This window comes from Aegilops tauschii, chromosome 2 (genome assembly GCF_002575655.3).
Source record: "Aegilops tauschii subsp. strangulata cultivar AL8/78 chromosome 2, Aet v6.0, whole genome shotgun sequence".
NCBI lineage: Eukaryota > Viridiplantae > Streptophyta > Magnoliopsida > Poales > Poaceae > Aegilops > Aegilops tauschii.
In genome coordinates this window covers 479,879,112-479,900,530 of record NC_053036.3, presented here as the reverse complement: position 1 = coordinate 479,900,530, position 21,419 = coordinate 479,879,112, and the positions used below count along the sequence as shown (strand labels likewise).

Here is a 21,419-nt window from a genome sequence, read left to right as displayed (position 1 = left end):
TGGAATTGTTGCTGCCGCAAGTTAGCTCCTGTCAGTCGTGGCCTCTTGTCCCTCCCTGCACCCGTAAATTTGGTAAATTCGCCTCCCACTCTCTAGATCTGAGGATTCTTATCTTCGCCATACTAGACTTTAAAGAGTGCAATAATCACTCGCCCCTTGAGATGAGTTCTAGAAGTCGCTGAAGAAGCATCAGGTTGGAGCATCACTCCCCCCTAACAAGTTTGCAATCCATTACCATCGGTCCAGAGGGTTTGAGAAATCAAACCATGCCACAAAACAACACAAAAGAAGATGTTGAAGTCTTTGCACCAATGCCCAGCTGATTGCTCTCCTTGAAGGACACACCAACTGCTAAGGCCCTTCCCAGTGCTCCACCGTGGACAGGTGCTAAGCATGCCACATAAGCAAAAAAATGACATGGCACAACATTTAAGGAGGGGAGAGAGTACTTTGGTGACCCCAGGAAAAACCAATGCCAGGCGCGAGAACCTAGGCGAAGTGCTTAAATGAAACAATTTGACCAATGCATGAAAGACTTTAGGTGCTAACTCATTAAATAAAGTGTGCTTAGCAACAACAAGTAAGCACCTATGCATTGGGGAGTTGAGTTGCTAAGGTATTTAATGCTCTTAGCACCTCATCTAAGCACCTTTGCATTGGAAGAGGTCTTAGATCTCAAGAGACCAACATATTTAGGAACACAAACTCTCGCAGGCCCTTCGCCGATGCCGGATTGAATATCATCGAGGTAAGTAGAGATCGAAGTGACCTTATTGACATGTCATCGCCGCCACTACCTCGCCGATGTCACTGGGGAACAAAATATAAGGAGAGAAAAAAATAAAACGGACGGACGAGTCCCCACTTTTCTTGCCACCTCTGAGGCTACCAGACAGGGAAGAGGAGGGAGGCCGATGCGGCAGCGTGGGGGAGAAACTTGGCGGCGGCCTCTAAGGTTGAGAGTGGTTGTGTGGATTATTTTTAGATCAACGAATAGGGTGTTTTTTTCTATAAGGAAAATGAATTTGCTAATTCTCATCCGAATTACTATAGTTACATCTAACACTTATACTATTTGATCAATTAAAAAAAAGAAAAAACCCACACATATCTTCACATAAAATCAAGTAGTGTAAGAGTTTGGGTCTGTCTAGGACACATTTCACATCTAAGCTGATGTCCACTCTGTTTGTAGTCTATTTTTTTGTCCTAGTTTTTTTTGTTTCTTGTTGCTGCATTATATATCTGTGGGAGCTTAGATGTGACATCCTTAAAAAACATCTAGATGTGAATTAGACAAATTGTAAGAGTTTTTCTTAAAAAAAGCAGTGTAAGATTTAGACGAGGCTTAGTTTTTTTAAGAATCATATGAGACTTGTTTTTTATTTTGAGGAAATGCCATCATGACTAGCTTTATTTCATCTCAAATAACGACAAATCATCCAAAATAAGGCTACGGATAATAAGAGACTTGGTAAATTCTCATGATGAGAGCTGTTTTTTGAGGGGGTCTCATGATGAGAGCTAGCCACAGTTTTTTAAGCATCGCCACATCCTGGCTTAAAAAAAATGAGACATCTCCTTTCGCCTTCGCAAGCTTTCTGGTAAGGGTCCATAAGAGTTCAGCCCGGCCCAAGTTGAACAGATAAGAAGGAACAACCTCACCCTTTCCCCCACACATCGCAACCCACCACTACCTACCTGTTGCTCCCCCATCCTCGCAGCCTTTGTAGCCTCACTCTCACCTACAAGCCACCCCCACCAATGGCGTCCCCACGAACCCACCCCCTCCCGACCCCACCATGCTTCCCCACGGCCCCACTCGTCTGACTCTAACCCCGACCTCACCTCTCCCCACCCCGCCGTCTCGGTCTCACCTCGCCGCGCCGGGACCCAATCCCAGACCCAATCCCCTAAACCCGGCCCCAAACCCTAGCGCCGCCGCCATGCTGCGCCGCCTCGCCTCCGCCGCCGCCCCGCGGGCCTTCTTCTCGCCCTCCCCGGCGGCAGGCCACGCCCCGCGCCGCGAGTACGGGCTGGTCCCCATGGTGATCGAGCACACCTCCCGCGGGGAGCGCGCCTACGACATCTTCTCGCGCCTCCTCAAGGAGCGCATCGTCTGCATCCACGGGCCCATCGCCGACGACACGGCCTCGCTCGTCGTCGCCCAGCTGCTCTTCCTCGAGTCCGAGAACCCCGCCAAGCCGATCCACCTCTACATCAACTCCCCCGGCGGGGTCGTCACCGCGGGCCTCGCGATCTACGACACCATGCAGTACATCCGCTCCCCGGTCACCACGCTCTGCATCGGCCAGGCCGCCTCCATGGGCTCGCTGCTGCTCGCCGCGGGCGCGCCCGGCGAGCGCCGCGCGCTGCCGAACGCCCGGGTTATGATCCACCAGCCGTCGGGCGGCGCCTCCGGGCAGGCCTCCGACATTGCGATCCAGGCCAAGGAGATCCTCAAGGTGCGCGACCGCCTCAACAAGATCTACGCCAAGCATACGGGCCAGGCCATCGACCGCATAGAGCAGTGTATGGAGAGGGACATGTTTATGGATCCGGTGGAGGCGCACGCCTGGGGGCTCATCGATGAGGTCATCGAGCACCGCCCTATTTCACTCGTTTCTGATGCCGTGAGCAGCGAGCCACCGAAGAACAGCGGAGGAGGGGAAAACAAGGGAACGGAGGAGCCGTCTCCAGCTTGATGGGTGGTTGCAAGGTGCAATCCTTTTTGCGTTCCTGTAGCTGTCTCGTTGGATTTCAACATTCAATGCTTAATTCTTACATAAGGTTACAACTTGTTATTCTGCGGCAGACGGTTTATCACTAGCTAAGCTGATGTTTTGCTACTTGCATTAATCTGCTGCTGATGATGGATGCAATCCTTGCTTGCTTATAGCCATATCACAGTTGATGTTATGTTTGTCTGAAATCAGGGTAGCCCAACATAAAGGATAAACGCGGCATATTTACAACAGTAGGCACATTTTTCGTTGGCCTATTGGAGCAAGTTGGGAATGGTATAAAACAAATTTCTAATTACTGATTCTTGTATCCTGTGTTCGATAATTTTAGTTGCGCCTTGTTGATGTATGTGATTTCATTTAATGAGTTGATACCATAATTTTAGTTGTGCCTCCTTGATTATTTGATTTCATTCCAAGAGTCATCCATCAGTTGGAATTTCATACAATCAATGCTGTCCAGTTTGTCTTTCGTAAAGAAACAACTTTATTGTTTAATTCAATACTACTAGTAATATATCACTGATGACCACTATCTTTCAAGGGAATTAATCTGTAATAGTACCTTTACCTTTATATTACTATAATAGAAGAACATGGAGCCTATCACTGAAAACAAACCCATTGTAACAAACTGCTTTTGCATTTGATAGGTCAAACTACATGAATTGAACCATAAGTTAACTAATACTCCCTCCGTTACATAATTCTCGTCATGGTTTTAGTTCAAACCACGACAAGATTTATGGAACGAGGGAGTACACAGTAGTCAGTTGGCCATATTTTTGTATCACATCTGTTATATGCAGAGATTTCTAGCATTCTCCTGGTGCCATCCTTATGCAGCATATATGTATGTTATACTGGCAATAAAGTTTGAGGATCCATTATTTCCTTAATAGGTGTCTTGTATTGACCACATTCCTGCGAAATTGTCCAGTATTGGAATAATATGTAAGCAGTACCTTGTCTGTTTGAGCTTTGAGTATAGCTTATATTTATTCAAGTCTGTATCATGGACCATCTGGTATGAGAAATTTAGGCTCATCAGAACATAATGCTAATTTTGAATGGTTCATTAGAGTTTAATATAGGTCCATGGGTCTGTAGATGGTTTACTGTACATCTGTTCATCCAATCATAATAGAACCTCTTAGCAGTTCTTAAGTAGCACTTTCTACAAGACATAAATCATCTAATGAGAGGCTTCCTGGCCTGGCTGACAGCAGTCTTTGGCTCATTTATGCTTGATATACACATGGCACAAATATGCTTAGAGACTCTTCATATGCATCATAGTTTGGACCTTGAAGGCATACCTAAATTTCGAACAACAAAATATTTGATTACCTTATAAGTTTACAGAAATTATGCCGTGTAGCTGGATGACACATTTGCAGCACTCCTGTTAGATCTAAAAGTTTGTGTTTGGCCAGGCTTGGTTTGGCTGAGTCTCTTTGAGTGTGTGCTGGTTAGATCGGTTGCTCTTGAGCTTCATCTGATCGTCTTGGGCCTTGGCACTCTTGTGTTTGGATTAGGTGATATTCCTTGATGTCTTGTGTGCATGTGTTCCTCTAGTCCCTATCCCTAAGCTCTCGCGTCCTAGTTTTGCTTGTCTTTTTGTTCTTTTGCTTTCTCAGTTTTTTACCGGGCTTTGTGGTTTTCAGCCTAGTTTCCCTTATAAACCAGGTCACTCCGTATTTTTTTTCTATCTTAATGAAATCAGCAGAGCTGCTGCCTTGCGTTGTCAAAAGAAAATGTCATCTCACAACTCACGTCATGAACTTACCTTCATCCTACTTCCAGTTGTGGAACGGTAGACTACATGATCTTTGGCATATATAAAATAGTAAAATCATGTAAGCCACCACCAGTTGTGGGAAGGATAGACTGCATAATCTTTGGCAGCTAAAATAGTAAAATTGTGTAAGCCACCAGCATGATGTTCAGTTCAACCAAGTTTTATTGTCTGGAGTTGCAAACATATTCTGCTTGATTTCTGCGGTGAATTGTACTCCCTCCGTTAAGAAATATAAGAGCGATCAGTGATCTAAACGCTCTTATATTTCTTTACGGAGGGAGTAGATTAGATGTTACAAATTGTCACTGTTCAGGATATCGGTAACTGGTACCATATCGGTCGGGTGCTGAGTAGGGATGGCGAATTTTCCAGTTAATCAGCTATTCAGTGACCCACCGAGTAGCAATTAACTGGCCGATATTTGGAACAATGAATTGTGTTCTCATGTTGATATAACAGAAAAGGTGAGCGTTGATGGTTCAGTGGAAGAAGTATTAACCAAGGTCATCCACTTTCCCTGCCTAATTGTTCTTTTTTTGAAATGTGCCTCATTGTTCTCATAACAACTAGGATGGTGCTATATAATCCACTATTCTTCTGTGATAGCCTCCTATACCTGATCCTTTGCACATGCATTTTGTTTGACTTGTGATGTTGTGCAAGGACTTCTACATTCTTTGTACTATGTCAAATCTGAAGTATTAGTGTCTGTCTCGAGATATTTTATGTTACCATTGTAGTCTTTGATTATCACCGCACTGGTTCACTATTTTTCTCTCACCAAACCTGACTTGTTTCTCTCGAGGCCTAGACGTGTTGCTTCTGTGATGGCTTTACCACTTCATTGAGGGTGTTGTTCATTTCTCTGATTGTTATAATCAGAATGTGGTTATGTCAAGCAAACTGTGCCTAACAAGTTTATAACTTCTCCATGTTTTTATGCTAGTTCGTCGTTGCTGACACTTATGCTTCTGCTGCTGTGTTGTGAGCCTGTCACTTTTATTTCTCACTGGTTTTCTTCCCTTAGGAAGAAAACCTTCAGTTCAGAATTTCTGCAGTTAACTGGTGTAGTCGATTTTACTCCCAATTTCAGTCCTCAGCGGGCTAGACAATATTTAGGCCCAGTTATTTTGATTGTAAAAGAAATGGGGCTCAAAGATTCTGGTAGAAGCTGGGTAGGGGTCGGATTCCGGAAGAATCCCCAGATTCTGGCAAAAGAACTGGGCCTTAGTTGGCCAGATGAAGCAACAATAATAGCTTTATCTGTTGACAAGGGCTTTGTAGTACGGATAGCAACTAACGCGATGGGTAAAGATCTATTGTCATGTTACCATGTTGAGGAATTTCCCCAGCCTTATTGTGTTATTGTGGTCGTTGCAATTTAGTGAGAAAATCATACCGGTACTAGGAACGAACCTGAGCATTATTGGAGCTTTCCTTAGATCGAAATCCTGAATTTTCCTATGGTATATCCAGCTTCTTGATACTTCCTTCGTAAAGAAATATAAGAGCGTTAGATCACTAAAAACGCTCTTATATTTCTTTACAAAGGGAAGCCGACCATATGATGTGCCACAAAACCAGTACGGTGCTGCGGCTGCCGTGTGTATGAGCATGTGCATGTCAGCCTCAGTATTCAATGTTACCATGTTTTGCTTCTGTGACAAGTTATTGTTTAGAGCAACTCTAGCAGATCTTGTAAAATGTATGGCAGACCAGATCCTGTAAAACCATACTACATATTTAGTCCACCGGAGTTCAAACATACTCCTCTGTCTCCACAATATAAGATTGTTTTTCAAGTTATTTTAGCTTAAAAATGATTTTATATTGTGGGACGAAGGGAGTACAAACTTAAAAACACAGTAGATAAAACCTTTTTTAAGTAAGAACTTTATTCACCGATATAATAGATACATCATTTGTGAGGAAAGGTACAATTTCATTCATAGGCTCCTCAAACCAATCAACAGTAGAGGAAAATCTAACCAGTCTATCAAGCTTGTGCTTAACTTTATTTGCTTCTTTATTACAATGTTCAAACACACAAATAGGAAAATCACAAGCTAAAAAATAGCAATCATTAAAAACTGCCACCGCTACTTCTGCTGACTGTCTGTCATTATTCATGGTTTCAATGACCTCTAGATCATTAGAATTTATGACGAGGTGATTTCATCTCGCCCGTTGTGCTAGGGATAGGCCAAATCTAAGAGCCCAGGTTTATGTTTTTAGAACATCCACACAACGAACTATTTTTCAAAAACCTCCTGCAATAAAATTACCTTCATCATTCCTCATAACAGCCCACGTCATACATTGTTTAACAAATCCCCCTGGGAGCGAATCCAACCCCCGTCCCTTTCACGGTAGGCTTTAGAGATGAAGCAACAACATAATTAGCCGTAAGAGCTTGTATCCCAATTGAAAGCAGTTTGACATCTTGAATGCTCTCTTTATGCACTAGTTTGCGCCTTTCGCACCACAAATAACATGACGTAATGGCAATCATCTTCCGAATATTCTAAAACCCCATAATAGATAAATCCTGGTCTGGCATGTGTAACAAATATTCCAAAACAACCTCACCAGCACGATCAACTTCGCAAGCTTCAACAATGATCTTGCCCAAACCGTGTTTTCTTGAAATCTCCTTAAACTAGTTTAGGGCTTCATGTTTAGGTAGAACTCGGTCGCCGACTTATAGAGGACACGCACGAGGTTGTATTTGTACCCCTCCTTCACCACCATGAGCTGCGCGTCGGCGTCGTCTTCACAGGCCGCCACTGCCTCCTTTGGGGCCTGGAGCTCGATCTCCGCCTCGTGGAGACCCTTTGTGGTGGGCCAAAGCATGTCCCCAATCTCGTCGAACTTGCTCCACGCCTTTCGGCCGCGGCTGCAGGAGAGGGCGCTGCGCTCTCTGGCCTGCTTCGAGCGCCCCGGCTCGACCGGAGACCGACTGAAGCTGCCGGCCACGGCGTCATGCCGGGGCTGCTAGTGCGGCGGTGAGCCATTGTGGCCCCCCACGTACGCGACTTCCGCCAGCCATGGGTTTGCTCTAAAAGCGTGTGTGCACGCGGAAATCAGGCACCAAAGTAGGGAGGGTTGGTTGTCGGAGTTTGTGGGACTGCGGCGGCGGTGGGTGGGGAAATGCCGGATGTGAGTTGTAAAACGAGGAGAATATGTGGGCTGCCTATAAAAAATTTCAGTCTTGCTAAGTCTCAGTCGATGCTATATCCGTGAGATCTTACATTGAGATTCGTGCAAAAAAAAATTAGTTTTTTTTCTTTATAATACGTTATGTCACTTGACTGAGACCTAGCCACACCCAAAAAAAATTATGTGACATGCCTTTTTTATCGGATCTGCTCGGGCCGAGAAACGAGCAGATCGTGTAAAACGCCCGGAGTTATAAGGGCCGGTGAGGTTTTACTGATCTGCTAGAGTTGTTCTTATGGCTGGTAATAAACTGATATACGGCAATGCTCATGCTCCACAGTTCCGGTAAAAATACAGTTTTAGCTTCCCATGAAAATCCCACATTGATATCGTCACATCAGTTACAGGCATAGTACAACGCTACCACCCAATGATGAAGCACTTGCTCGTAGCTTTGCTGAGCAGAAGAATGGACCAGACACACTTCCGCTAGCGTGGAGCGGCGGCCGGCAGGGGCTGGCCCCGGAGGAAGTGGTAGAGCATGGCGAGCGAGCGGTCGGGCGCGAAGAGCGGCACCTGGTGCCCCGCCCCGCGCACCGTCACCAGCGTCAGCCCCTCCTCGTACTCCACCGCCCACCCAGCTACCTGCTGCCTGTAGAACCACGCCCGCCACCCGCTCCTCGCCCGCGCCCGCAGCTTCATCGCGTTGACGCTGTACCGCGTCGACGTCACCGGCACCCTCCCGTCCGTGTCGCCGCTGCGTCGCATCACATATCGCATGTGAGTTCAGGAGGAGATTGCCATAGTTTTTGACACAAGGTATTTATTTTCACAAGGTTTCATTTCGGTACCTGTAGACCCAGACGCGCAGCCCGGCGGCCATGAGCTTCTTCAGGACGGGGAGTACGGTCGCCGGCGAGTCGTTCCACTTGCTTATCACCGCGCTGCGCCACAAACAAACAAACGATTCGTCCGGTCTGGTTACTGACTGCTACGTACATCCCGTAAGAGCTTATAAGTATACTGAAACCGTGCAGCTTTGCACTAGGTAGATGGTAAACCGCATGGGCAGTACTACGCGTGTTATGTTACACGGAAGGATGAATGCAATACAATGCAGGTGCAAGTTGCGACATCAGATCTGGGGACGGGGCGTCCGCCATTACACGTCATGGCTGGTAGCAGGTGGATGGGGGTCCATTTGTACTGGCAGGAGTGCATTGCCGTGCAGCCCACGAGCTGGAAGGATCGTAGCGTGCCAGTATTGACTGCGTGCTGCCGGGATGGGTTGAGCAGAGGAGAGCAGGGTAGAGAAGACATGAGAGAGCGTGGGTAGGGTAGGGTACTAGGGTACCAACACCAACCTGCAAGGCGAGTATGGGTACTTGAGGCCCGTCCGGTTGGCGTGCAGCGCCCGCTGCACGTCCTGGCGGTTGAAATACCTGGTCACGTACGCCTCCGTGCACGGGTCGTACCCCGCCGGCGCACGCCTCATCATGTGCCATGCCTCCTGCGTACGCACCACCGCCACGACAAGACACTTATTTTCTTTCTCGCACACAGTGTATGCACTACCAGAGATGTCAGAGAGAGAGAGGGAGTAGGACGTAGTACGTGCTGGGAGAAGAGGCGGGGCGCGGTGACGAGCCTGGACGAGCGCGGCGCGGCGGAGGCGGAGCCGGCGGAGGGGGAGAGGCACGTCGGCGTGTAGATGCTGTAGATGTCGATGTCGTCGAAGGCGCCCATGAAGGCGCGGACGGCCGACGAGCAGCCCTTCCCGGGCCTGCCGCCGTCGGCCTCCTCCTTGAAGGAGTCGCACTCCCGCGTCACCGCCGAGTGCAGCTCGTCGGAGATGATGGCGTGGCTCCACGCGTACTCCACCATGCCCAGCTGGTCCGTCTCGTCGTTCAGCACCGCGTTGCCAATCTGCGACAACCCAGTCCAATCATGAATCAATTAGCGTAATAATCCACACCAGAGAAGAATGGAAAAAAAGAGGCACGGACAACGGTGCAGGTGAAATCGTCGCAGTCTCAAGTACAAAAGCAGATACGTTCGTCCGCTTTCGCAGGGGCGCACGATGCATGCGTGGAATTATTACCGCGGTTACACTGGCAGTTGGCCGCGAGCTAAAGCGGGTAAAGATACTACGTAGTGGAGATCCGTAGGCACGCTCGTGGCCATCTTTGGAATAATCTTCTTTCCGCAGCACTGAATCTTTTCACGCTCTTTTTTCCTTTTCCTCTTTATCTTTCTATGCCACTAACTAACTAACTATGATCGTAGGCACGCGAGTATAGAAGCTGTTTCACCTGCCACTTAACAGTCCTAATAGCATGGTTGCAAGCATGATAAACGGGACCGATTTCCCTTTCAGGGTGGAGCTTACCATGAAGCCTTTGAGGTTGATGATGCTGCCTCTGCCCGCCGCTTTGTTCCCCTCGTAGATGAGATCTGCGAGCTGCGGGACGTAGTGCCCTGCAGCAAAAAGCAGATCGCGGCAGCTTCAGCGACAGATTATCTTTACCCGCAGTTTACGACGCAGCTTAGCTTATACTCCCTCTGTCCCAAAATATAAGAACGTTTTTAACACTACACTAGTGTCAAAAACGTTCTTACATTATGAGACTGATGGAGTAACATATAATGAAGGATAGTGCTGCTGGTCCTTCAGACGTAGGGCCCGTACAAGGTAGAGTACATACCGGCGTAGCTCTCTCCGGCGATGTAGAAGTCGCGGCCCTTGAACTCCGGGAACTTGGCGAGCCAGTTGAGGAGGAAGGTGTACGAGTCCTGCGCCGTCACGCGGTCGCCGAGGCGGCCCAGGTCCGCCGTCTTGTTGGTGTAGGAGAACCCCACGCCCACCGGCGCCTCCAGGAACAGCAGGTTCACGGCTGAAAATCAAACCGGGCAGAGTGTGAAATTTGGAGGTACACGATCACACGTTTCTCTTCATGGAGTTCAGCGAGAAGTGGCACTGTGCTTGCCTTTGTTCCACGCGTAGGCGTTGCGGGTGAGGTTCGCGCCGTAGCCCCTGACCAGGAACGGGCCCAGCTCCTGGGCCGCGCCGTAGGCGATGGACGAGCACCCGGGCCCTGCCATGGCACGGTATATATACAGTTATCATGCAAGGATTTATTATTTATCTTTCGTTCCGTCACATAATTCAGTTGTAAAGACGCGACTGCAGATCAATTGACTGCTCTGCACATTATATTGACAGTCTTATCCACTGGCCAGTGCTAGATGGATGGCCTGTCGAATTGTTTAGTCTAGGTGCTGTGCGAAAATGACACTACCGTTCAGTTCCTACCGAGAAATCGGACGCAAAGGCGAGGACAGGGGGATGAGACAGCTGATTTGCCGACTACCCTACCAGTCAAAGCGGCGAAGACCCGCACTTCCATGCAGTAGTAGCAGTCAGCTAACCGACTGATTTTCGACATTTTCTTTCTCACTGTTTTTTTATCCTACGGAAAAAATCTCCATGCATATCCACGTTCCTGACTCCTGAGTAGTATCCTCGTAGAAAAGATTATCACCTGGCAGCTATGATGACACTAGCGCGTGCTGGATACCAGGACAAAGATGTAACATCAGGCCGTAACGCTTACGAGATATTCTCGCAGTAGCTCTGAAGTCTGAAGAAACACATGCTCACGCCGCAGCAGAGGCTCAGGAATTATTAACCTTTGTAAATCCGCAAGGATCCAAGGGCATTCCTGATAGGAGTACAATCTTTTGTTTTCGGTTTAATGCAGGTCCCAGTCCCACGGTGGGTGGGGAGGTGGGTGCCCCATTTGCCCATCTTTCCTCTAGAGCCATGGCCCTCGAGCTTTGTCCGTCGGCGCAGGGCAAGCTTCTTCCGGGCCTGCAGGGCAGGGCAGGAACAGGATCTCTCTCCTGTAGCGCTGCCTCGAGAGCCTTCCTTTCTCCTTTTGCCATCTTTTGCAGCCTCTTTTCCTCTGCGCCGCGAGCCTATGCTATGCTCTCTCCTCCCTGCTGCTCTGAATCTGAGTGCATGCCTCCTAGCCTTCGCTGTGGATGGATTCTGGCGCATTTGCCTTTGAGCTTTTTATTGCCGGAAAGCGCCATTCTTCCTTCGCCACAGACAGGGTGGCCACGCGGCCCTGCAATGCAACTGCAGCGAGCTTCTCCGAATAGGACTTGCCAAATGAGCAACACATTTGGATGAACAAGATGGAGAATGGAAGAGCACATCGATCCAAGGCTACGGTTTTGCCTAGAATTCGTCGTATTGCACCTACTGCTTTGTCTATACTACATGTTGCTAGAAACATACTGGTAGCAAACTAGCAATACGTTATGAGCAAGTTAGGAACTGAAAACTGAAAAAGGCTCACTGTGCCGTGCCGAAAAACTAGCGTAGGTTAGCGAATTTGCAACCGACGGCCGCACTCCGCGCCTGCATTTTTCGCATGGCACGGACGGTAACCACTACGGGAGTAGGCCAAAATTATCGAAATGTTCGTCATGGAACACTGAAAGCGAAAGCAGGAATCACGAGTGGGCAGCAACCGAGAGATCTGCAGAGCTAGCGATGAACACGTGCGTGCGTACCTCCGTTGAGCCACAGCATGAGGGGCTTCTTCTCCGGCTCCTGCTCGGCCTCGAAGAACCAGTAGAAGAGCGCCTTGTCGCCGCCCGTTCCGACGTCGACGTAGCCGGCGTAGTGCTTGAACCCGACCTCTGGTTGCCCAGGGAGCCCGGTGACGAGGTCGCCCTCTGGCCGCGGGCTCCAGGAGGCTCCGGCGACAGCCGCTGACGCCGCCGCGGCAAGGAGGAAGAATGCCATGGCCATGGCCACGGCTGCTTCTGTGTGGAAGCGCTTGTGTGTGCAGTTTGCTCTGCTTGGGTTTTTGGCTTCTGGGCCCTTGGGGTGTGCGGCGAGATGACGAGGAAGGCTGGTTTAAAAATGGAGGGAGGGGGAAGAAAAGCTTAGGAGAAGGATTTTGCGGCAGTAAAGAAGTGAGAAGGTTAGGGAGAGGTGGCGGTGGTAAATTATTTGGGTTAGTGGGGTGAGTTTTTGGTAGGTGGTTACTGGTTAGGACGTCGTGTGGGGGTACTGATGAGAGCCTGGAGATGACGGTGGCTTGCTCACTGGTCACTGCGTGCTTCGTACTGCCACGGTCAGTCAATGGCTTAGGTCACTGCACAGGTTTGCCGTGGCATTTGTCTTCTCCCGCAGTTCTGTTTCACGGTTCAGATATTTTTTTCTCAGAAGTTGCATTTGTTCGGCAACCCCTGCAGGAGAGCCCGGCTCAAAGGTTACGGAGCATATATTGATCAATTATGTGGAAAGGGTGTTCTCCTCCATTATATATAGCTGCAGGGTGAAAGAATAAGTGCCCACTTTATGTTCAGTGAAGAAACGTTCGGTGAAATGGAGAAGAGGTGGGGCGAGTTGGGCCCCATCCTCGATAATGGGCCCGTGGTTTCACAACACTTTAACTTGGGCAATTATTTGTATATCCATGTCTCAAAGCGTCAAAGAACCGAGTGAGAAAAATATGAAGGAAGAGCGCACAGTATACGTTGTTGTATTGCACGAATTACCTCCTTAAAAAACTAGTGTAAGAAACATCAGAAAAATACACTCAAGAGAAAAAAAAGTACAATCCACTCGACCATCAAATCGAGTACTTGATCATCGGGACCGAGATTTTAATGACGAATCTGTGGCATTTCTCCCCTGAACCTTGCATCTCCCCAACTCTCATCATACTGATTCCATGTGAACTTTTGCAACACAAGTAACATTATATTCATAGATGACGCTTGGGGTCTGTACGGTGTTCAGCCCACACGTCTGCTGAATGTGGCCAATCATCTACCAAAGCTATACATACTCTCGTAATGCTTCATACAGTGCCATGATTTTCGAGTGGTTCGTGGAAGTCAATACAAGACTTAGCTTGGACGATTTCCAGAAAAACACAGTTGCACCACAAAGAAAAACATATCCAGTCTACGACTTAGAAGTATGCAGGTCCAATAGGTATCTAGCATCAACATAGCCTATAATAGCTAGGTCTTGATTCCTTCTATAAAATAAACCGAGATATGTGATCCCTTGCAGGTAAGGGGAAATGTCCTTAACGCCTTTCAAATGTCTTATGAGAGGCTCATAACTATACTAGCAAGCAAATTGACGACGGACACAATGTCAAGCCGTGTACAGTTTAAGAGGTATATGAGTGCTCCAACAGCACTCCGGTAAGGAAATTCCGGTCTCAGAATTTCCTCCCCCTCTTCGAGCAAGTTCTTTTAGAGCTTATGGCCGGCTGCGGAAATAAGTTACCCCCTTCTAGCTTATTCTAGAAGCCCAATCTAAAACATAATTTTAGAAGCCTACTAACTAAGGGTTGACTAGTAGGCTTCTAAAATAAAATTTTAGTTTGAGCTTTTACAATAAGCCGTGGAAAGAGAAGCTTATTTCCACAACCAGCCATAAGCTCTAAAAGAGTTGGCCCTTCCTTAGGCCTGAACGGGTTCTTGTCTTGCTATAAAGATCTCTTGATCATCAAGCTCTTAGAAGGATATGCCATGTCAAACCCAAATCCTTCATCTTGAATTCCGACATCAGGTAGGAACTCGCTTCCTCAATATCCCCAGGTATACCGATTTTATTTAAATCGTCCACATACACCGGGATTATACAGAATCCATCTCAGGGTCGCCGTATAAAAATACATGGGCCATCTTCATTGCTCATGTAGCCCTTCTGGTGAAGGAAACCTTTGAAACGATTATACCACATCCTATGAGACTGTTCAAGTCCGTACAGTGTAGCTCGGGCGCGTACTTTTTGAAGGAAAGACGCCAGGTTTCCACTGGTTTCCTTTTTTAAAAAGTTTTTTCTTTGTTTATTTCTCAGTTTTCACTGCTTTTTCTTTTCTTTCTTTTTCTTTGATCTTCTTCGGTTTTATTTGTTTTTATTTTTTTATTCTTTGGTTTTGTTCCTTTCTTTCTCGTTTTACATATGTTTTTTTGTTTCTATCATGTTTCCACCGTTTTCCAATATACATTTTTGTTATATATCTAATACATTTTTCTAATATAGGTTCTTCAAATACAATTTTAACATTTTTACTACATGGCCAACATTTTTTTACCACATGGCCAACATTTTTTACATTTTTCAGATGATTGATTACAAATTTTCAAATACTAGATTAACATTTTCTGAATACATGGTCAATATTTATACATATTTAATATTTTTTCTCAAATGCTTTATTAACATTTTCAAATACAAGTTTAACATTTTCTGAATACATGGTAAAAAAATCTATACATATTTAACATTATTTCAATGCAAGGTTATCTTTTTGTTAATACATGGTCAACATTTTTTCTATACACATTTAGCATTTTAAAATATAAGTTCAACATTTTCTGACTACATGGTCAACAATTTTTCTATACACATTTAGCCTTTCTGAAGTACTGGTTCAACTTTTTTGAATATATGGTCAACAATTTTTCTATATATATTTAACATTTGTCAAATGCTTGACTAAACTTTTTGAAATACTTGTTAACTTGTTTTTCAAACACTTGATTAACATTTTTTAAAATACATCATCAACTTTTTCACACATTGTATACATTTTTCGTATACATGGTCAACATATAATACATATTTAACATTTTTAAATGCATATTAACATTTTTCAAAATATAATGTAAAAAATATATATTTAATATTTATTTTATAATTTTCGGGAGTGTAAAAAAGTAAAAAAAAAACAAAAAACAAAAACAAAAAATGTGAAAAAAGATTAAAAAACGAGGATGTGCCCTCAAGCGCACCTGGGCCGACCCATCTGGAGCTGCCCTGATGCGAGGCTTCCCTCAGTCTCGCTGTGCCCTCGAACTGTCGCATACACGTTGTATAGGTTTGTCGCGATCGATTGGACCTGGAGATCGACTCCAGTCTAGATGAGTGAGTACGCCCGGATGTTGCCACCAGCCGGGGAGTTCACCTCCCTCGCCGTCTGGAGCAGGATCAAGGCTGAGGATGTGGAGGAAACCAACTCGGTCGCTGTCGGGCTGAAGGCCAATGTGACCCTCTACCCCGCTGCCGGAATCGCCCACAAGGTCGAAGAGGTGGAGAAGCTCTTCTATAACGCCGCCGAGAACGGTCTCAAGGGCGAGGATGCAGACAAGGTTCTCTATGGGTCTGGCTGGGTTTGTCAGTCCGACTATCGTCGTCCCCTTTTCAAAAAAAGGGAGTGATGTTAATATATTTCCTTTTCAAAAAAATGAAAAAATAAAATAAAAGGGCTTGGTGTGAAACTTCATGACATTCTCTTTACGTTGCAGTGCCAGTCCATCACCGTGGTCCTGAGCTTCACAGAACGGTGGTTCTATGTCTCTTCGAAGTTTACGGAGGAGCCACTATATGCCAATACCTGTCTTGATTTCATAGACATTACTGTTCCTCTGGAGAATCTGATGAAGAAACTCTACCAGATGTATGAGGAAGAGGAGCAAGAGAAACAAACCATGCATGAGAAACAAGATCATGAGGAGATAGAGGCGATCATGCGGCAGCAAAAGGAGCTAATGGTTCAGGCGGACAAGCATGAGAGGAACAAGTTGAGTAAATTGCACAAAACCACCACTTTGAAGGCTAGGTTTGCAGAAAACACTACGCTACACTTTTGTTGCAAAAAGCACCACGTCTTCTGTAATCATTTTGCAAAAACCACTGATTGGCGGTTTTGTCTCGGTTAAGCATGTTTATGACAGATGGGCCCACCAGTCAGGCTGATGTGGCACCACTTAACACCTGGCAGGTAACGGTGACGGATGGTAACGCTGTTGTTGGGGATATTACCACTGGGTGTAAACCGGCCAGGAGAGGCCGGGTTAACCCCATAAGTAGTTCATCTGTATCCGAAGTCCATGAAGACAGACGGTGACGCTTTATGAAGGCCCAGGGCCCAAAGCCGGTTTAAGGCCTGTAGACATAAACCGGCGTTGATATGTAAACTTGTGTTGTAAGATAGAAGTAGCAGAGACCGAGCCGGACACGATTATGAGCCGGCCTCGGGATTCTGTAAACCGACGGGCGTCAACCCATGTATATAAGGGGACGACCCGGCAGCGGTTCAGGAACGACAGACAACAACTCGAGACTCAGGCCAAGCGTATTCGCTCCCTGGTCATCGAAACCACATCAATTCCATCATAACTAGACGTAGGCTTTTACCTTCATCGTAAGGGGCCGAACTAGTATAAAACTCTCTTGCGTCCCTTGTCCGCTTTAACCCCTTTAAGCTAATCCGTAGCGATGGCTCCATGACTAAGTCCTTTCTCTAGGACATCTGCCGTGACAAAACCATGACAGCTGTGATCATGTGTGGAGCCATGTGGGGTCCACCTGTCATTGAAAGAAAAAAGAAAAAATGCCTTGCTTTTTTTTCGCTTGCCTTATCTTCACATCTAACTCGACTAGGGCAGAGGCCCGCCGCCCATCCCGCCCTCGGCTGGGGCAGAGGCCGCCGTAGCTGTTGCCGCGCAGAGCCCATCCCGCCCCCGGATGAGGCAGGAGCCGCCATCGCCGTGGCCGCCCAGAGGTCGAGCCTCCCCCTCAATTCCTTTAGTTCTTCCCCAGATCCCCAATGGCCGTGCCCACCGCGTCAGCTCCTTCCCCAGGCAGCCCTTGCGTCTTCTTGTGCGGCCGCTCGCTCAGCGAGCCACTGCCGGAGGCCGACGAAGGGAAGGAGGCGGCCGCCCGTGGTTGTGATGGCCTCACTGCCTAGGCGGAGGCGCACTCCGATGCGCGTGGTGGTGCCGGCCCCCGTTGAAGGAAATATGCCCTAGAGGCAATAATAAAGTTGTTATTTATATTTCCTTATATCATGATAAATGTTTATTATTCATGCTAGAATTGTATTCACCGAAAACTTGATACATGTGTGGATACATAGACAAAACATAGTGTCCCTAGTAAGCCTCTACTAGACTAGCTCATTATTCAAAGATGGTTAAGTTTCCTAACCATAGACATGTGTTGTCATTTGATGAACGAATCACATCATCAGGAGAATGATGTGATGTACAAGACCCATCCGTTAACTTAGCATAATGATCGAGTTTTATTGCTATTGTTTTCTTCATGACTTATACATATTCCTTTGACTATGAAATTATGCAACTCCCGAATACCGGAGGAACACCTTGTGTGCTATCAAATGTCACAACGTAACTGGGTGATTATAAAGATGCTCTACAGGTGTCTCCGAAGGTGTTTGTTGGGTTGGCATAGATCGAGATTAGGATTTGTCACTTCGAGTATCGGAGAGGTATCTCTGGGCCCTCTCGGTAATGCACATCATAATAAGCCTTGCAAGCAATGTGACTAATGAGTTAGTTGCGGAATGATGCATTACGGAACGAGAAAAGAGACTTGCCGGTAACGAGATTGAACTAGGTATGATGATACCGACGATCGAATCTCGGGCAAGTAACATACCGATGACAAAGGGAATAACGTATGTTTTTATGTGGTTTGACCGATAAAGATCTTCGTAGAATATGTAGGAGCCAATATGAGTATCCAGGTTCCGCCATTGGTTATTGACCGAAGATGTGTCTCGGTCATGTCTACATAGTTCTCGAACCCGTAGGGTCCGCATGCTTAACATTCGATGACGATTTGTATTATGAGTTATGTGTTTTGATGACCGAAGTTTGTTTGGAGTCCCGGATGAGATCACGGACATGACGAGGAGTCTCGAAATGGTCGAGAGGTAAAGATTGATATATTGGACGAAGGTATTCGGACACCGGAATGGTTTCGGAAAGGTTCGGGTATTTTTTGGAGTACCGGGAGGTTACCGGAACCCCCTGGGGGAATATTGGGCCTGCATGGGCCATAGGTGAGAGGGGAGGCAGCCCACAATGGGTGGTCACGCCCCCTCCCTATAGGGTGTACGAATTGGACTAGGGAGGGGGCGCGCCCCCCTTTCCTTCTCCTCTTCCTCTCCCTTCCCTCTTTCCCTTCTCCGGAAAAGGAAAGGGAGTCCAACTAGGATTGGGACTCCTAGTTGGACCCCCCACTCTGGCCGCCTTCTCCCCTCCTCCTTTATATACGGGGGCAGGGGGGCAACCCAAAGCACATCAATTGTTCCTCAGTCGTGTGCGGTGCCCCCCTCCATAGTTTACCACCTCGGTCATATTGTCGTAGTGCTTAGGCAAAGCCCTGCGCGGATCACATCATCAACACCGTCACCATGCTGTCGTGCTGACGAAACTCACCCTCGACCGTCTACTGGATCAAGAGCTCGAGGGACGTCATCGTGCTGAACGTGTGCTGAACACGGAGGTGCCATACGTTCGGTACTTGGATCGGTTGGATCGCGAAGACGTTCGACTACATCAACCGCGTTAACATAACACTTCCGCTTTCGGTCTACGAGGGTACGTGGACACAGTCTCCCCCTCTCGTTGCTATGCATCTCCTAGATAGATCTTGCGTGATCGTAGGATTTTTTTTGAAATTGCATGCTACGTTCCCTAACAGTGGCATCTGAGCCAGGTCTATGCATAGATGATATGCACGAGTAGAACACAAAGAGTTGTGGGCGATAATAGTCATACTGCTTACCACCAACGTCTTACTTTGATTCGGCGGTATTGTTGGATGAAGCGTCCCGGACCGGCATTACATGACCGCGTTCATGAGACTGGTTCTCCTGTGGTGCTTCAACTTTAGTTAAAACAACACACTTGACGAAAAATCGTTGTGGTTTTGATGCGTAGGTAAGAACGGTTCTTGCTAGAAGCCCGTAGCAACCACGTAAAACTTGCAACAACAAAGTAGAGAACGTCTAACTTGTTTTTGCAGGGCATGCTGTGATGTGATATGGTCAAGACGTGATGAGATATAAATTGTTGTATGAGATGATCATGTTCTTGTAAAAGTTATCGGCAACTGGCAGGAGCCTTATGGTTGTCGCTTTATTGTATGAAATGCAGTAGCCATGTAATTGCTTTACTTTATCACTAAGAGATAGCGATAGTTGTAGAAGCAATAGTTGGCGAGACGACAACAACGCTACGATGGAGATCAAGGTGTCAAGTAGGTGACGATGGAGATCATGACGGTGCTTTGGAGATGGAGATCAAAGGCACAAGATGATGATGGCCATATCATGTCACATAGTTTGATTGCATGTGATGTTTATCCTTTATGCATCTTATTTTGTTTAGTACGGTGGTAGCATTATAAGATGATCCCTCACTAAATTTCAAGGTATAAGTGTTCTCCCTGAGTATGCACCGTTGCTACAGTTCGTCGTACCGAAACACCACATGATGATCGGGTGTGATAAGCTCTACGTTCACATACAACGGGTGCAAGCCAGTTTTGCACGTGCAGAATACTCGGGTTAAACTTGACGAGCCTAGCATATACAGATATGGCCTCGGAACACTGAGACCGAAAGGTCTAACGTGAATCGTATAGTAGATATGATCAACATAGTGATGTTCACCATTGGAAACTACTCCATCTCACGTGATGATCGTACATGGTTTAGTTGATATGGATCACGTGATCATTTAGATAACTAGATGGATGTCTATCTAAGTGGGAGTTCTTTAGTAATATGATTAATTGAACTTTAATTTATCATGAACTTAGTCCTGATAGTATTTGCAAATTATGTTGTAGATCAATAGCTCACGTTATAGCTCCCCGTTTATTTTTGATATGTTCCTAGAGAAAAATAAGTTGAAAGATGATAGTTGCAATGATGCAGACTGGATCCATGATCTGAGGATTATCCTCATTGCTACATAGAAGAATTATGTCCTTGATGCACCGCTAGGTGACGGACCTTTTGCAGGAGCAGATGCAGACATTATGAACGTTTGGCAAGCTCGGTATGATGACTACTTGATAGTTTAGTGCGCCATGCTTTACGGCTTAGAACCGGGACTTCAAAAACGTTTGGAACACCACGGAGCATATAAGATGTTCCAAGAGCTGAAATTGGTATTTCAGACTCATGCCCAAGTCAAGAGGTATGAGACATCTGACAAGTACTTTGCCTACAAGATGGATGAGAATAGCTCAGCTAGTGAGCATGTGCTCAGAATGTCTGGGTACTACAATCGCTTGAATCAAGTGGGAGTTAATCTTCCAGATAATATAGTGATTGACAGAGTTCTCTAGTCACTATCACCAAGTTACTAGAACTTCGTGATGAACTATAATATGCAAGGGATGACGAAAACAATTCCCAAGCTCTTCACGATGCTGAAATTAGCGAAGGTAGAAATCAAGAAATAGCATCAAGTGTTGATGGTTAACAAGAGCACTATTTTCAAGAAAAAGGGCAAGGGAAAGAAGGGGAACTTCAAAAAGAATGGCAAGCAAGTTGCCACTCCCGTGAAGAAGCCCAAAGCTAGACCTAAGCCTGAAACTAAGTGCTTCTACTGCAAAGGGAATGGTCACTAGAAGCGGAACTACCCCAAATACTTGGCGGATAAGAAGGATGGCAAAGTGAACAAAGGTATATTTGATATACAAGTTATTGATGTGTACTTTACTAGTGTTCATAGTAGCCCCTGGGTGTTTGATACCGGTTTAGTTGCTAAGATTAGTAACTCAAAACAGGAGTTGTAGAATGAACAGAGACTAGTTAAGAGCGAAGTGACGATGTGTGTTGGAAGTG

The 21,419-nt window shown here is 46.4% G+C and overlaps 2 protein-coding genes across 3 annotated transcripts; one reads left to right on the top strand and one right to left on the bottom strand.

Annotated features, from left to right (window-relative positions):
• Nucleotides 1–1,680: 1,680 nt before the first annotated feature.
• Nucleotides 1,681–3,042, top strand: LOC109764342 (uncharacterized). Its single transcript, XM_020323180.4, has one exon. The coding sequence runs from the start codon at nt 1,803–1,805 to the stop codon at nt 2,703–2,705; it is 903 nt and encodes a 300-aa protein (XP_020178769.3). The 5' UTR covers nt 1,681–1,802; the 3' UTR covers nt 2,706–3,042.
• Nucleotides 3,043–8,020: 4,978 nt separating this feature from the next.
• LOC109764343 (serine carboxypeptidase-like 35) lies at nt 8,021–12,719 on the bottom strand. 2 transcript variants are annotated; one of them, XM_020323182.4, is made up of 8 exons: nt 12,286–12,719; nt 10,692–10,799; nt 10,410–10,598; nt 10,094–10,182; nt 9,319–9,630; nt 9,069–9,214; nt 8,556–8,648; nt 8,021–8,461 (listed from the first exon to the last, which is right to left on the bottom strand). In XM_020323182.4, the coding sequence occupies exons 1-8, from the start codon at nt 12,524–12,526 to the stop codon at nt 8,194–8,196; spliced, it is 1,446 nt and encodes a 481-aa protein (XP_020178771.1). In that variant the 5' UTR covers nt 12,527–12,719; the 3' UTR covers nt 8,021–8,193. The 2 variants fall into 2 exon arrangements, with proteins under 2 accessions (XP_020178771.1, XP_020178772.1); XM_020323183.4 differs by lacking the exon at nt 9,069–9,214 and having other exon boundaries at nt 12,286–12,656.
• Nucleotides 12,720–21,419: the final 8,700 nt, after the last annotated feature.

Excerpts from the sequence above, each read along its gene's own strand:
- LOC109764343 (XM_020323182.4), bottom strand. The coding sequence starts at position 12,526 with ATGGCCATGGCATTCTTCCTCCTTGCCGCGGCGGCGTCAGCGGCTGTC. Across the intron at positions 10,800-12,285 it reads CATGCTGTGGCTCAACGGAG|GGCCCGGGTGCTCGTCCATC; the intron begins GTACGCACGCAC and ends GTGCCATGGCAG. Across the intron at positions 8,462-8,555 it reads CTGCGCGTCTGGGTCTACAG|CGGCGACACGGACGGGAGGG; the intron begins GTACCGAAATGA and ends GATGCGACGCAG.
- LOC109764342 (XM_020323180.4), top strand. The coding sequence starts at position 1,803 with ATGCTTCCCCACGGCCCCACTCGTCTGACTCTAACCCCGACCTCACCT.